This window comes from Ceratina calcarata, unplaced genomic scaffold, assembly GCF_001652005.2.
Source record: "Ceratina calcarata isolate Rehan_Ccalc_2016 unplaced genomic scaffold, ASM165200v1 scaffold115.2, whole genome shotgun sequence".
Classification (NCBI taxonomy): Eukaryota; Metazoa; Arthropoda; class Insecta; order Hymenoptera; family Apidae; genus Ceratina; species Ceratina calcarata.
Genome location: NW_017132446.1, coordinates 1,361,918 through 1,378,572, shown reverse-complemented (window position 1 = coordinate 1,378,572; position 16,655 = coordinate 1,361,918). Strand labels below are relative to the sequence as shown.

The 16,655-nt window shown below is 39.4% G+C and overlaps 1 protein-coding gene across 1 annotated transcript in view; it reads right to left on the bottom strand.

Moving 5' to 3' along the window:
- Positions 1-10,837, bottom strand: part of LOC108623595 (uncharacterized) — a 52,571-nt gene extending 41,734 nt beyond the window's left edge. Inside the window, exons 1-4 of the mRNA XM_026812449.1 lie at positions 10,210-10,837; positions 9,402-9,575; positions 8,721-9,060; positions 8,455-8,635 (exon numbers count right to left, since the gene is read on the bottom strand). Of these exons, the coding sequence (XP_026668250.1) occupies positions 8,455-8,635; positions 8,721-9,060; positions 9,402-9,575; positions 10,210-10,341 (827 nt within the window). The 5' untranslated portion in view covers positions 10,342-10,837. The remainder of the gene's footprint in view (positions 1-8,454; positions 8,636-8,720; positions 9,061-9,401; positions 9,576-10,209) is intronic.
- Positions 10,838-16,655: the final 5,818 nt, after the last annotated feature.

Below are 16,655 nucleotides of genomic sequence, written 5' to 3'. Positions count from 1 at the left end.
ACTCTAATTAAATTGTGCATTTAAATGAAAATGAAATAGACTTCTCTAAAATTATTTTACTAATCAAAAAGTGTTCTGATAAATGAAATTCAATATGAAGCTACTTATTAAGCCGGAGAAATTCCAATACTAATCACGTGATATTTATAAATAATCGTTTCTTTAATTGAATGTTGCCATGATTGAAATAAAGATTAATGTAGGTATAAAACAGTATGTTTATTGCATCATTTATTGTACGTATTCGCTTACAAAAAAAGGCTATTGTTCTACCTGATGAAGGCAATAAATCAATATTTCGCTACCTCGTGGAAATAATTATAAATATTGCATCGCGTACACTCGATCAGACTCACGCAACCACTGATTTATATACACGTCTCGTTATGAACTTAAGAGCTAAAGATTTGGACCTTGCCCCTCGAGGATGCCTGAAGATCACGCGTGCATCGTGACTTCCGCGGGAAGTACTATCTACATCCGAGTAATTCACAATTATATTTAGCGCGAACAATAGTTAAATAGAAATTCATGTTTCCCATCGCGCAGAGTGCGACACAGAAGTCGCACGATGAATAAGACGATCTCTCGAAAAGTATCGCGTGCATTATAAATTAAGAGATGTGAAATGCAATGAATTCGAATAATAATAATGCCTCGACTTAACTGCTAGGTACATACACAATCATCTCATACGTAAAAACACAAGAAAACATGATCACAAATTGAAGTACTCGCAAACAAACCGTGTGATTGTTATCACGCTTAATTTACTTCCATTTATCGAAGCATCCCCTCAGCGTATGCGCTTGTGAAGTTTGATAAGCTGCTGCGCTTCGTTGATTCGGACACTTCGAGTGCATGTCCTTCCTTGTCGCCTCCCGGTTGCGTAACAACTAAGGCACTATCGTACATTCCCTCGTTTACTAATTTAAAGCACCCCTCGCAAAATACTATGCAATAGCTATAATAATATATTATATATTTATTTGTATAATGTATATATGATTACGAAGTGGTAAATCACATGTGCGTGTAAAAGAAGAAGCTGAGTATTCGAGGGAATATTACAATGTAAAAGATGAAGCGTGGACGGCTTGTGTCTTTGTGTGTGTGTTCGTGAAATCACGCGTAAAAAAAACCCATTCGAACGAAGGTAGAAACGCGAACCACTTTCATTATATTTCTGCGTTTCGTACGTTCATGTTATAACAGAGAGATTTGAATTACGATCATTAATAAAATCGAACCCCCGTTAGAATATACTTGATTCTTGTATAAGATACACTGTTATCGATATATAAAATATTTAAATGCAAATGTAAAAACGAAAAAAGTTCGGAACTATTCATATGTTCCCTAGCCATGAGATTTCCATTATTTCCATTACTTTAAACACGACAACGAGGAACTCGTACAGCACATCACTTCTTCAAACGAACCAAAAATGCTCTCCCAGAAGGTTTACGGTTCCGAATCGTGTCTCTGTTATGAAATATTACGAACACTAGAAAGAAGTATAAATTGTTCCTGTGCTACGATATCGTCTCCGTATAAAAATAAACGAGCATTCGAATTGAAAACGACTCGAATAGCACCACGTTTAAAAGTAAATCCAGCATCCTCCTCGCCGAAAGGCCGTTCATTGATTTCAAGTCGACTATTATACGAACCACCCTAACTAGGCAACAGAATCGTTATCGTATCGAGAGACTGATCTTGACGTTGAACATTCTGGATCTGCTGCTGTTCCTGTTGCTGCTGCCGCGCGGTCTGTTTCGCGTGCGTTTTCAAATGAGAGTTCAGCATCGTTTTCGAGGCAAAAGATTTATGGCAGACCGTGCACGGATACGGCCTGTCGCCAGTGTGACCCCTCAGGTGCACCACCAGCGTAGTTCGCTGGGTGAACCGTTTCTCGCAGTGAGTACATTTGTGCGGTCTCTCGCCCGTGTGTGTGCGCCGGTGTACGCTGAGATAATTCTGCGAGATGAATCCCTTGCCGCAAAGATCGCACACGTGCGGCTTCTCGCCCGTGTGCTTTCGCAGATGTACGGTCAGATAGGTCTTGCTGGAGACAGATTTCCCGCAGACAGGGCAGACGTATTCGTTCTGAGGACCGGCGTTCCCGTGCGTCTTCATATGGACCAGTAATACCTGCCTCCTGGAGAACCGTTTGTTGCACAGCTCGCAATGGTGCTTCCTCTGTGGTGGCACGTAGTCGGGCTGGTGAAGCTTCGCGTGCAGCCTCAATCCCTGCCGGTAGCGGAACGTCGCATTGCATATCTCGCATTGAAACTGTTTCTCGTCGTTCGAGTGATGCAAAGTTTGGTGTTCCTCATAGCCGTTATAAGAATCGAAGCTCAAGTTGCAAATCTCGCATTCGTATTCGATGTTAACTTCTTGACCAGCCGTCAGACTCTCCTCCTCGCACATCTCGACCTCCTGATTCTCCGCTTCGTGCTCTAATTGATGTTTGGTGAACTCGGGCATCGTGACGAAGCTGCAGCCGCAGTGCTCGCACACGAACTGCTCCATTTCTTCTTTATAGTCCTCGTCCACCTCGACGATCTCGTCGTGCATCTGCACGTGTTCGGCGAGCGCCTGCTCGGACACGAAACTGTCCTCGCACAGGCTGCACTGCACGATACCCTCGGTGATGATTATCTGCTCGTTATCCGCCTTCGGCACGTCCAATCGATCTAGCAGCTCTTCTTCAACCTCTTCTACCTGTTCGTACATTTCGTTCGCGCCGCACTCGTCTTCATCCCGAGGTAGCAACTGATGCTTTGACACAAAATATCTGGAAAGAAGAGAGACACAAAAACGGTGGTGATCAATCAACGTATCGCTCGGTTATACTGTTATTCTTTCCTTTTGTAGGGCAGGGCTCAGTATCTTTTGTCAGATGTTTCGGGGGCGATTAGTTTATATGTCCGTCACGAGATTAAGTGCCTCGGTGCTTTCCAGTATTTTTGTTATTGCATTTCATTGTTCGTTGCAATGTCGATTATTATTCGATTCGGATACAAAACGGTGGACACGTTCGTTCGACTTGTTTATTTATCAAGACGATCCAGTTTGTTCCAAAATTTTCATACAAAACAAGAAATAAAATTTGCTATAATACGTGGTTGCCAGAGAAATAATTATCGCATCCTGTGCTACATTTTGTCGATTATTTCCCATACGCACTTACCGTATGCTGTATTGTAATGTATTACCGACGAGATACTTCGAGCCTTCTTGACGTACATTATTTATGTGCCATCTCGAATTTATAATATAGATCACGTAAATTATTAATTACGATTTCTGTCGTAGTTTAATGAAACGGAATTTTAATAGGGAAAAGGAATTAAAATCTGTCGAACATTATTCTATTTTAGGGATCAGAATCAATTACTAATTACGAAAACTAATGATTATTTCAAAATGCTTTTCACGGAAGTATCCTGAATTTAATAAGAAGATATACGAATATAGATACGAAGAAGATAGAAGAATTTAATAAGATAGATAGATATACTGTACCTGCAGCAGCCGAAGTAGAAAAACTATAACAAGAGAGAGAAAGAGAGAGGATCGGTACCTTACGACATTCTAAATAACACTGAAAACTTTTAATTGTAGACGAAAAATTACATCGATTGGTGATAAAATTCTCCGAAATCTTTTAGCAACGATTACGTCCAACGATTAATTATTACAACTATGATAATATCAATCAGTTTCGACGATGTTACATAAAGATATTTAAGCGTCTTCATACTTACGTTCCGTACGATATTCAGAATATGCAGTGACCCTGTACTTACATTAATTAGAGGCACATGAATTCGTTCTTTTTTTTTTTTAAATGCTCGCATATGCTGGCTGTATCAATTCTAAAATAACCGTATACTTGTACATATATTAATGCTTGTCGATCTATAGTAACGATGAACATCGTACGCGATGTCTCTCTATCTATTTAACATCAAATAATTTCTAACATGTTACGTGTACTTACAACGATTAGCATCTCTAGTTTAAAATGCCTTCTTCCATTTGTGTCGATTAAAAATTGTTCAAAAATTCGATCGTTTAGGCACATGATAAGTTAGTTGATTCAACAGGTACTAATTTTAGTTCACGATTACCTACGCTACGCATTTTAAGGACAGTTTCTATTTATCTATCCCGTAATTTTAATAGCATTTAGAATGAACAAACAGTATCACAGTGACGACACGCATTTTAACTAGTACCATCTTATTCTCCGTAATAACGAACATTATAGTTCCATTACTATAAATATTGATTTCATAAACGTCTTCTATTTGATAAGACTATCTATTTGCAAGCGATTATCGAGGCACTTTGCGAGTTATTTAAAAACATATCACAGCAATAAACGAAATAGCTCTCGAAACGGAAAATCCTCCATCTAATAAATAAAATTCTATCGACTAGAAACGAATTGAAGTATCGAAATTCGACTGAACGCTCGATAGACGAGTAAACAATGACTTCCACGTAGAATTTGTCAGCTCGTTAACGAATCGAACGACTCTTAATGCTTTTTCATGTGATTCAACATGATGGTTCTCGTAACGAATCCTTTGCCGCAGAGCGTACACGTATAGGGTCGTTCACCCGTGTGATAGCGGCGATGCACGGTAAGCGTGGACGCCTGGGTGAACGATTTCCCGCACATGGCACAGAGATACGGCCTCTCCCCCGTGTGGATGCGCTGATGCACCACGTAATATTTACGATGCGTGAACCCCTTGCCGCACACGTCGCAGACGAGAGGTCTGGACCTGTGCACGGCCTTGTGCGTGGTCAGGGACTCGACGCTCGCGAATTGTTTCGAACAAGAATCGCACGGATACGAGACCACCGACTTGTTCGTCGTCGGGACCGCGACGCTGCTGGTGACCGGGTCACCGGGCGACGGCACAGTGTCCGTCATTATCCTGTCGTTGACCGTCAAGATCGGTTTGTGAGTTTTCGCGTGATGATTGTACAAGTTTCGAGTCTCGAACCGCATCAGACACCTGGGGCAGGAGTACGGTTTCTCCTGGCCGACCTCGTGCATCCTCCGGTGCCGTTCGAGGAGCGTGCGGTACCGGAAACTGGCCTGGCATCGGTCGCAGGCGAACGTCTTCTCGACGCTCGTCGGCATTGTCGGCATCGGCGGACAGGGCGCGGTAACCGGCGCGGAATGGGTCACCTCGTGCATCCTCAGGTGGCTCAGGGCGAAGAAACTCCGCGAGCAAACGGCGCACGAGTACCTCATCGGGTTATCTAAACCGTGCTCGAACTCCGGCAATACCGGGTGGCTGGTTCGCACGTGGTAATTCAGTTTTAGGGCGCTTCGGAACTCGAGGCCGCAGGTAGGACACGGATGGGATTCGGTGACGATTTGGACGTGATCCATAAACGATTGATCGGAGCAGATGTTTTGTAAATGGGACGGCACGGTTTGATACATCATCGATGGATTGGAGAACATGGAGTTGTTTTGAAGAAGGGTACAAGTTACGGACATGTTCGGGTCTCCTGATTCGGGCGATGGCGAGAGTATTTGACGTAGCATCCCTGATAATCCGCCGAACGTCTCGCTTCCGTCCCTGAAATCGACAAAACCCAGGACAATGCAGCGGCGAACGGCCACCACCGGTGCTACATCACAACAGGCATTGTCTTTTGATTCGTTCGATGCGTGACGATTTGCGATCTCTTTCTTGCGGCAGGCGGTGAAAAAAGATATATAGACAAGCGTAGAGAGAGAGAAAGAGAGAAGAAAGAGAAAAGATCACGTTGCAGTGATAGTAATTTGACGTAAGTACTTCTGGCACAAGTGATAGTATATCTATGTACATCGTGCAAAATGCTTGGCAATGTGGCTCTACGTTTTCGAGCTTGTACAGGGTGCGAACGTGCGTATCGAGCTTAGAGAGTTTTGTCGTCGTCGTTCACTTTCACGATCTTCTTGTTCCATTTTACACACAACAATCGTATTCGACGATCGTAAAGAATATACTTCAATCTTACTTCTTTACCTTTCGAGTTTATACAATATAGCTGTCTTATCCATTAACGATTGATACTTAGATAATTGTAGGATTCGCTATTATGATTTCTACGTGTAAAAAAGCTATTACATAAGAACGTTACGCTTATTTTCTTGTCGATTTATAAATTAGTAATGAATCTGATTAAAAGAAATGAAATGTTCGCGCTTATACGTATGTTAGGAACTGTCGATCACCTGTTCAAGTCTCTAGACTCATTAGAAAATGACTGGCACAAACCGAAGGAAAACAAATCAAAGGTATCTACAGCAAACCAGCAAAAGAAAAGTTAAGCCACAAAATTTGGCAGGAAAGTTAGTTTCAAAACAAACCCTTGCTAAATATCACTTTACTAAAATACAATATTTCAGAAAATCAAATTAATATTAAATAAAAAATGGACTCTCACCTTTCACATAGTATCCAACGTCCCTGAATAATCTTCTTATCTTCTTTCATTGAAATTAACATTTTATTAAATGAACACCGTCACCGAGCGAGGTTTAATCGCTCGAAAATGAAAATAATTAATGCTCAACAAGAATTTTGAACAGAAATAACGCAAGTCATAATCGCAATATAATTGCACAGTTCGTACATTGAGTCATCTGCATCAGCGATGCAGAGTAATGAAAACGTGTCGCTCGTAAAAAGACACAAAACACGTATGGCAAAAATGGTCTGTATTAACCGGCGCGTAAACGCGACCTGTAGCCATTAAATAAATGAAACACGTGTTTGTAAAAGCACGTTTCCTCACGTTTTGCGGTTCGCAAAAAAATTATAACAACGCAGGATTAAAACTGGCAGCGGATTTTCAACATACAAAATGTATACTGAATTCGCGCACTGTGTCAAAGAATTAAAATTCAATTCTTTGATCGAGTCACGTAAACACAATCAATTCTGATTCAATCATAAAAATACTTATGAACTATCAAATAAATGCCGTTTTACAATATAGAAAAGTGTGATACTCGCCTTGAGCAATATATCATGATGTCCTCTTCTTCGATTCTTCGTCTCTTGACAAATTAATATTCTAATTCGCTTTTATTTTATAAATGAAACCAGTTTCGTTTTCTTTTCTTTTTTATAGGGGAGCACACGTGCTGGCATCTAATAAGGAAGCCAGCCATAAATGGTATCGATCGAAACCGAACTCGTAGCGAACGAAGAATTTCTCAGTGGGTTCTCGATGAGGAAATAACAGAACGGTGGCACTTACAAACTAAACGCGGAAAATATCATCGACTATTTATATATGGTCCTGACGATAATGTAAAAGCGTAGGCATTGGAAAGCACGAAGACGACAAGAAACGGTACTTGGTATTTTTATCTCTTTTCTCGCAATACCTTTTCGTTTAACGAGTAATTTATCTGAGCTTGGTGGCACCTTTGTTACGCACCAAGCGTCTATTATATCGTGACGTTAGCTTACGAAATATTAGTCTGTGATTTTTGGTCGGCCTATTGTCGGCCGTGTGCGGCATTTTGTGCCTTCACGTAAGCGTGGGATATTGATACTGACAACATGTAAACATCTGGTTCTCAATTGAACAGAGGGATTAAACACCGTGAAACAACCGATTCGCTAACATATACAGATTAGAAAGACAGGCCACGACGACGTTAACACGCAATTAGTAGAATCCCTCTGTCCATTTATTGTACACGTATCAATAATAACTAGAATGGAGCTCATTTAAATAAGGTAACTCAAATAAAGATACGTGTGTATGTTTTCGAATATCATTAAAGCTGTTCTTATTGAAATGAACTCCAAGTACGTACATGCTACCACATGTATAAGAATATTCAGATATTTTGCAATTTGTGTTATTGCGATTTTTTTACTTTGGTAAATCTTCATTTAAATCAATATGAAAGTGTGTTCTAAGTACGTATTCTGTATAATCGAACTATGATTGCGCATGTAAATATAACAAAGTCTAAACTCGTTAAATGTCAAGGATACCAAATTGCAAAATAACAGAGAGCCAAAGACGGTTGTGGGGTGTGTGTCAACTTACCTCGATATCCCGTTGCACCTCATTCGATCGAATCAGGTGACTAACTCTCATTTTATTAAAGGGTATGATCGAGATCGTGAAAACATAACTACAACTTCAAAGTAACTATTAATAATTTTTCAATTACTAGAATTATATGGAATCGAATTAAAGAGCTTTAATTTATCGAAGAACCGTAACGTAAAATGAAGCGAAAGACGAAACTATTCGAAATATGAGTGACATCTCTGACAATACGCGTATAGTTTAACATATAGAAAACAGATAAGACTAAGACGTTTGCGTGTATGTTTGTGATCTCCACAACAAGAGAATTGCATCTTTGGCCCTTAGGACATAAAGTATAGATAAAAGACTCACTCAGATTTGGGATCCTCATCAGCTGACTGTGGCATGGGCATCTCAGGTATCTCCGAGATCTTCTGTTGCTGCAGCCCCGATGGACCAGCTTCGTCGCACACCAAGGGAACATTTACAAAGGTCGTAGGCTCTACGGTTCTATTACTGGGTTCGTCTTCGCTCTCTTCTTTAACGTTTAGGCCTGAAACAAAGAACGGAATCCACACGTTAATTATCTTACTTCGTACGAACATGGAAGTACCTTTTATAAAAGTTTTGACACGTACCATCGTCTCCATCACATTCCTCGTCAGAGTTTTCCTCATCTTCTGTCTCTTCTTCGTCCTCGTGCTGAGTGGAACTAGTCCGATTCTGTGGTATTTGGTTGTGTGTTGTTTGTGAACTTGGACCAGGTACTGCCTGAACGGTTTGCACAGAGCTACCGCTTGTGTCCATAGGAACTGAGGTGATTTGTTGCTGTTGATTAGCACTGGATATGATGATGGGAATACCCAGCCCCATGTTGTCCATCATACCCATGCTCATATTGTTTTGATGCTCTCCGACATGCTGAATCACGTTGCCATCTAACCTGTTCTCTGTGCTCTGTTCTTCTTTCATTGCACCCTGCGATCAAACAAAGAAACATTGAATACATTTTTCAAGATACTCCTCGCGTTAATAAATTCAGGCTGTCCATTATAATTTTAAATCATCATAACCATGTAATGCTCTGTCATATTGAAACGTAAAAATTCTTCATGCATACGTATAAAAATAAATCGTTTTAACAAGTCGATTAAATGAGAAACTTACAGTTACAAGAAATCAAATATCTTTAATTCAAGCAATAGCAGAGTTACTATGGTAAACATGGAACTGAACGTCAAAGAAATAAAGGAACGTCTGTGTATGCTAATTTTGTTACGCACTGAACACAGTGACAGTAAATAAAGAAATATGTTTACCGAGTTGAGAACGTCGGTAACATAACCCTGCTTGTCCTCCAGATTCACCTCTCCTAGCCATTGTAGAAGCTGCTTTTCTGCGTTTACCGTCGTATTCCAAAATTGATAAAATAACTCTACTTTATACACGCAGTCGTCACATATTTTTTTCGGTAACTTATCTTCTCTAGCAACCTGTAATCAGACGGAAGACGACCAACATTTAACAAAAGATGACTTATTGGAATTCATGTATATGTTCAATAAATTAAATAAATGATTTCAGAATGTTGTATTGCAACACGAAAATCACCTATTAACGAGTCGGCTTTAAAAAGTGAGAAGTTGCTTATAGGTGTTGGGTGGTTTATAATAGAAACAAATGAAAACAAGATGTCGAAGAAAGAGACCGATGGTTGCTGCAATAATCTTCAATACGAATAATCGCGTATCGGTATTCGCGAGCAGGGAAATGAGACCGAATATATTTGGGTAGATCCGCAATACATTAAGGCAGGGGAAGAAAGCGCGGCAAAATTTTATCGAATAATTAGTGGCGTCGTGGGTCGAGAAAGCGAGACCGAAAATACGAGAAAAATGGAGATAAATAGCTTGAGAGAGCCGCGGGACGGTTCGGGGGTCGATTACACGGGGACTATAATTTATTGTGCATAGGGCGTGCTTGGAACCGATTGTAAATTACCGCATCTACTGGGAGATCGAAAAGTCGTGGACGATGTCGAGGAAACGCGGTGTGGAGTTTCTATGAGAAGTGAACAAGATGGCGGATCGCCATTGTCGATGCAATGCGATGTCGTAGTTAGCTTACCTTGACCGGTAGACAGGAGGCGATCTTCAAGAATATTTGCCGTACGTCTCCCTCGCCATCGAAAATCGGCACCGAAACACGGTCCTTCACGAGACACAGCCGACACAGATCCAGATAATCGAGGGAGGACATTTTACCATGTAAAACGCCAGCTCGAGACGCAAAGCCGCGCCCGTAGACGCGAACGCTGTTTCAACCCAAGCCGGAGAAGACCCCGCGTCGCTTGTCGCTTGTTCACGGAGCCTCGGCCAACTTCGAACGCCTTCGGCTATCCTCGGCACTCATCGTACCGTCTCGGAAACATTCGACAGTACGATTCCATATCGATCACGAACCAACGGCTTTTACACACGACCACGACGCCGAGACCCGTTTCTTTCGGATTCATTGTCATTTATTATGAATGGACCACCAAATCATTACCCCACGAGATGAGTATCAATTTCTATTTCGTTCCCCAATCGAATCGATTCGATTCAAAGATGGCTGCATTCTCTGCCGATTTCCGTTTTTCAGTTTCAAATCACGAACGCCTACCGTATAATTCTGATTAAACGCGTTTCTGATATTTACTGATCGATCGAACCTTCAGGTGTCTAAGAGGTCGGCGGAGTTAATGCATAGTTATCAAAATTTCATGCACAATTACTCCTACTTCTACGCGTTGTCACAATCACGCATGATCAAAGGGTAAGCATGTTCGTCGATGAATAAGAATATAAAATCACGGCTTCGCGGAATAATATTTTGAATCCGTTTTTAATAATCAGTAAATATATTTCAAAATAAATTTCATTTGCACGAATAACGATAGTCGTGCGTCTTATAATTAATAAAAAAAAGGCTTCGATCGGAATTTACGAATGCCTTTTACTTTTTCTGTGTCGTATCATGTGTTTTTAATATAAAAATGTGTGTAACAAGCTCAATGGTAACAAGTAAGTACATTCTTTTTATTAATTTTAAATATCGTAGAGTGACCAACTTCATATTTCTCGTAAGTATTCAAATGTCAGTGATGAAACCGACTGCCGATATGTTTGTATGCTGTTCCTTTTTATATCTATTTATATATATGTTATATACTTTTCCAATGGGTTGGATAGGAAGTGGGAGGTGGGGGGTCACCACGAGAATATAAAAAGATGAACATCGGAATAAAATTGACGTTCGTAATACGTATCTATAATTTCAGCATATACGCAACATATAAGAATAGACTCGAATTACGTTGGGACATTTGTATTTGAAAAAAGAATATCGACGTTGTTAGATATTTTTTGTTCCGAAAGGGCATTAAGAAGGCGGCGATAAATTTCAGTACCTGACGTGCGATCGACAATTTTTTTATATGGACTGAACAAAAGAGATACGACAGACGCAAAAAATACGCGGTGGCAATGCTGCTACGTAACTTACCCCCGCGTTGTGCCATTGAAGGTATCAATGACCTTACCTTTCCCGTGCATCGTCGTACGTACATACTTACTACGTCGGTTGTACGTGACAGCTTGATTTAAACTGCAGCCGTGGCTGGTTTCAAAACTTTTTCTCATGTTCAATTCTTTTGCAAGAAAATTTCTTGAATCTCTAAGGAGTATAAAGAATATCGAAAATCATTTAGCTATTAAATATCGTACGCCAAGAGCAGGTCTCTACAGTTCTGGCTTACGTTGTAAAAAAATTTGAAAAAATTCCAATTAACGCTTGACGCGTTTGAGAAGTCAGGATAAGAAATTGTAGATTCGTGTTAGATAAAAAAAACTGCTTTATTGTGGCAGAGCACATGTATTATCATATACCAGCATATAATTAGGAAGTCCATAGTAATTTACAAATTACGATCCACTTAAACGTCGGTACGCGTGGCGGTGTATGCAGGCAGATTTTTGGAACCGATTTCGATCACACGCATGCCGTTACCGTGTTATCATATCGTTTTAATTTTTCATATATTTTCGACCCGTTCAGCTTTTGCGTATGCGTCCCGTTTGAATTTATCCTTTGATACTTTTTTGTTTAATTTTCATTTCGGATGAGGAAGGAAAGAAGGGGAGACACCTTCTAAAGATCCTTGCAACGGTGCGCATCATTTATAATACATGAAAACGAGGAGATATGTGGTCTTCCGTTTCGATTAGCGAGAAAAATTGTACCCGTACGAGCCATTTGGGATTCTCTGTTTCCATTGTCCCTCTCTCCCATTTTAATGAGGACTCTTGTTACGCATCTTACAAGTAATTGTGATTATCGCAAGTGACAGTAAATTACTCCCACGCACATGGTTTTTCCATTTTCGATGAACAGGTTCCCGAGTTTTGTCGTGGTTTGTTTCTCTGAATAAGAAAGAATATGAAAACCGAAGTGAGAAACCTTGCGCGTTCAGCGTGAGACAGTTTTCTCTCCGGAACGCGGTTCGATTTCAGAAAGCGTTCGTCGTTCCTACTATTAATTTATGTACACCTTAGAGAGTCTTCAGTTTTTGTTTATTTAAATACTTTGTGGATGCCATATGGTTTCCTTCCTCGAGTCGCCGACGCTCTCAATAAACCTTTCCATTCGGTCGATACAAAGTACGATGAGAGTTTTAAATAAAGGAATTGACTGTTAGTGACGATTCAACGATAGAAATTAATCTTACGGATAGATATAGAACATTTGTGAGAGAATGACGAAATCGAAGTTTCACAGGAGGGTTAAATTCTTAAAAGAAAATATACAACACGTTCGTCTTTTACTTGGTACAGTTTCTCTTGTTCGTCCGACTTCTCAATTGTATCGCTCGAACGTCTGTGTTGTCAATGAAACCGCGACGAAAACTTGTTACTTCGATGCTCGTATATTAGTTAATTAATTAGTTTGTTAATCAATTTGTTAAATTCGTAACTATCGTTTACTTACACTTTATGCTATAACAATAATAGCAAAATTGCGTGGAATGTGTCTAAATATTTTTTTCGTTTTTCTTCGTTATCTTTCCGAGTTCGTCGTAAACTGTAAATTTTTACAGCTATTACAAATATTATTGTTTACATTCATGTAAGGTAACATTAATGGTATTTCTCGTGTCTCGTTATCTATTAATACAAAGATAAAAATGCGGGAAGTTTGGAAATTTCGCGGCCGCGTGGCCGCAGGATATTACGTTCGTGTTTGTCATACGTACATGCGTGTCCGAGTTCGAATTCGTCGCTCGACACGGAACCGAAATTAACAGAACGTGTCGTCGACGACTGATAGTGCAAACTGACATCATAAAATGTGTATCACACTCGAAAATCATAATAATTCTGATTTTTCTGTGTCCACTGCGAATCCTGAATGCTAAATCCGACACGTTCTCTTAGCTCCAATTTCCGTCTTGAAATTTCGAAAGCCAATCAACGGTTTATCAAATTTTAACGCCAATCACGTATTCAACACGTCCAGATTGAACCGATCGAATGTGGGAAACAAGCGAAGCGAAGACTCTCGTCGCTTCCTCACTCTTTCGTTACACCCGTCGTCTGTTAATCGGCACGCTCTCTCCTCCTCCTCCTTTTAAATCGATTAAATATAACTATTAATTACCATCCCGTCTCTTAGTGAACATTTAATATCGTGATTAATTCGAGTTCCTTGAAATTCTCAATCGATGCAACGCTACGATTACGCTAAAGAGGTATTAATTAATTATAATTTACCTTCGAGAACTTTTGAGCCCTTCAGACACCACGCATACGCTCCTACTTTTCATCCCTCTCACATTTCGTCAGGTATCGGGAACGACTGATGCTTCCCTCTTAAACACTTCGCTCTCGTTCGGTTTTCTTATCCAGCGATTACTGGGACTTTTAAGCTAGCGTTGGTCGAAGATCGTTGAAAATTTTATTTAGCACAACTCACACCGTATCGACACAAGAGCTCGTTTGTATTTTTTTTTTTATAATTTTCTTTTTAACAAGCTAAAATGATCGAACGTCGTCGGGAAGAAGATGATAGGGAAACGCAATCTTCTACTATATCCGTGATCCGAAAGAAGCATAGTATTAGGTACGTCTGAACCGGGTGAATTCTCTATTCGTACACTTTGGTGATTAGCTATTATTCGAAAAGTCGTACTTCTTAAATAATCTGTTCTATGCAAAAACTTTGACGTTAGTAAAATTTTATCAGTTCGTGGTTGCCCCGTTTACATATCTAGAAACTATTTAATCACCGTTGAAAAAGTACTCTCGCATGTATATACTCGAGATCAGATACGAAAACGAAGATTTGTAAATATATAAACTTTTGGCAGAACGACAGTAGTATATTATATTTAAACGAGTGGTGTAATAAAAAAAGAAAGTCTTCGTGACGGATTTTTTCTTTTTTTTCTTTTTTAATTACTGGTGAATACTAACTGTTCTTATGGCCATTTGTACTGCGGTAATTGTTGAAAAATGTATATCGTACAATTGGAATCGAAGGGTTTGCAGCAAGACTTCAATAATTTCCGTGTCGCCGAAAGGAATCGTTCGATAAAGCAATCATACCGTTTCTTTATGTGTACACCATTTTGTTTGTTTTATTATAAAACATGAAAAAGAAGCGTGTCGTTCTTCTGCAAACTCTTCACGCGTTTCGAAGGCTTAAAAAGTGACAAAACAACGTTATCATTAATTACAGATTAATTTCTATAGACTATGATCTCTCGATGAAAGTTTCTTTTTCTGTTAATGGAAACTATCTATGTAACTCGTTATTTATCGATTTTGAAATACACTTGATCCTTAGTAATACGCTTTATCAAAGAAATACAAGGATTCGAACATGCATAAGAAAAACGATGGCACTTTAATATAATTCGTGACATTACTTTGAGCCTGCATCATATGAGAACGTTTTGAATTGATTTCTTCATTTTTTTTTTTTTATCATTTTCTTATCGTTTTTTTTCTTCGTTAATTATACCAGTTCACATTTTTTCCTAGTAAGCCACTCAAAATCGATCAGTTAATGTAAACAAGCTTTTTATACACGCCTGTTCTCCTCATCGAATATCTGTCTCTATTATCAGCGTTTCGTCATTATCTGATAACGTCGACTAAACCCGTGTTAATTTTTACAAATGTAAATGTCCTCGCGCCAGTCGGATTGGAACAGACAGATATGCAACATTACTTATTAATTTAGTGACCAACCATCGATATAAACGAATCTTCACTCTTCTCGATTTATCCTGCGTAAGCGTGTCTTCGCTTTTTTTTCTTTAACGATGATCAAATTACAAGGAAAATAAATGCCACTGGTAACTTTGTTAAGGACTCAGTGATCCTTGTACTATCTTCGCACGCTATTACGTTCATTCGAGAATAAAAAAAAAATGATCGTGAGAAATTTTATTCTCGCCGGGAAATAATTCTCATCTTCTTCTCTTTTAATATAATCAAATTAATGGTAAATGAGTGGGAAGTAATCGGACGATCAGGATAATCAGTATTCATCGTTTTTCAATGTCTTCCTAAAGTGTGTAATGGAAATTGTCATTCCAATCGATCGTTGTTTCTTCCTACTCTAATATGTTACAAGTTCGCAATTGGTTTCTGGCGCAGTTCGACGAAGACACGATTATCGATTCATTTCTCTGAAAAACATTTTTACGAATGAACATTGGATTCAGCGATGGAATGAAAAATTCGTTAAGCTTCGACCCATGCCGCAGACACTTTCCATTATGTGACTATATTATTTTTTAAATTCTATGCAGGATTCGATTGAACCGAAAATAACGAGATCTTGTTACAATAAATAAATTCGTGTAACGGTCGCCGGTTCCTTCGAAGGAAGCAGAAGTAAATTGGGTTTCAATCCTTTTATCTCGACATTGATGCATAGATCTCGTTCGTCTCGGACAGCGTTTCCACAAATTCCATCGAATTTTCTTTATATCGGTTCGTTTAAAAAGGAATTCATTCACGCGTTGAACCATAATTTCCGATTCTATTTTTCTGAAAATGTCACTTAACGAAAGCGACGCGACACGAAAATGAAACGAGGAAAAAAAAACAGACTAATGCTTTCGAAATGCCTGTTCCATTGTTTTCCTCTGGTTTGCCGTTTTTCGAGTGTTTGCACGAAACGAGGTTCATCGCTACTTACGCTACGCGTGTACGTGTGTTCGTGGTGTGTGCAATCCAGTGGTGTGTACGTCTTAAAAATACTCGAATACGTTCTACTTGTCGATAAAAGGCAAGAGAATTGTTCCGCTCGTGTTCGACTATAGTATGACGTATTATTATTAATTCCTTTTTTATCTATTTGGAAATATCTTTTTGTTTTACGATGCATTCGTGTCTCGATGGATTGACTTTTCGTAGGTAAAACTGGAACCAATAAAAGATCAAGGGACGATAGTTTTTTTTTTAATATCTCGTTATCTACGGCTTCTTGGATTGGTTATCTTCGTTTAGATAGTATATATA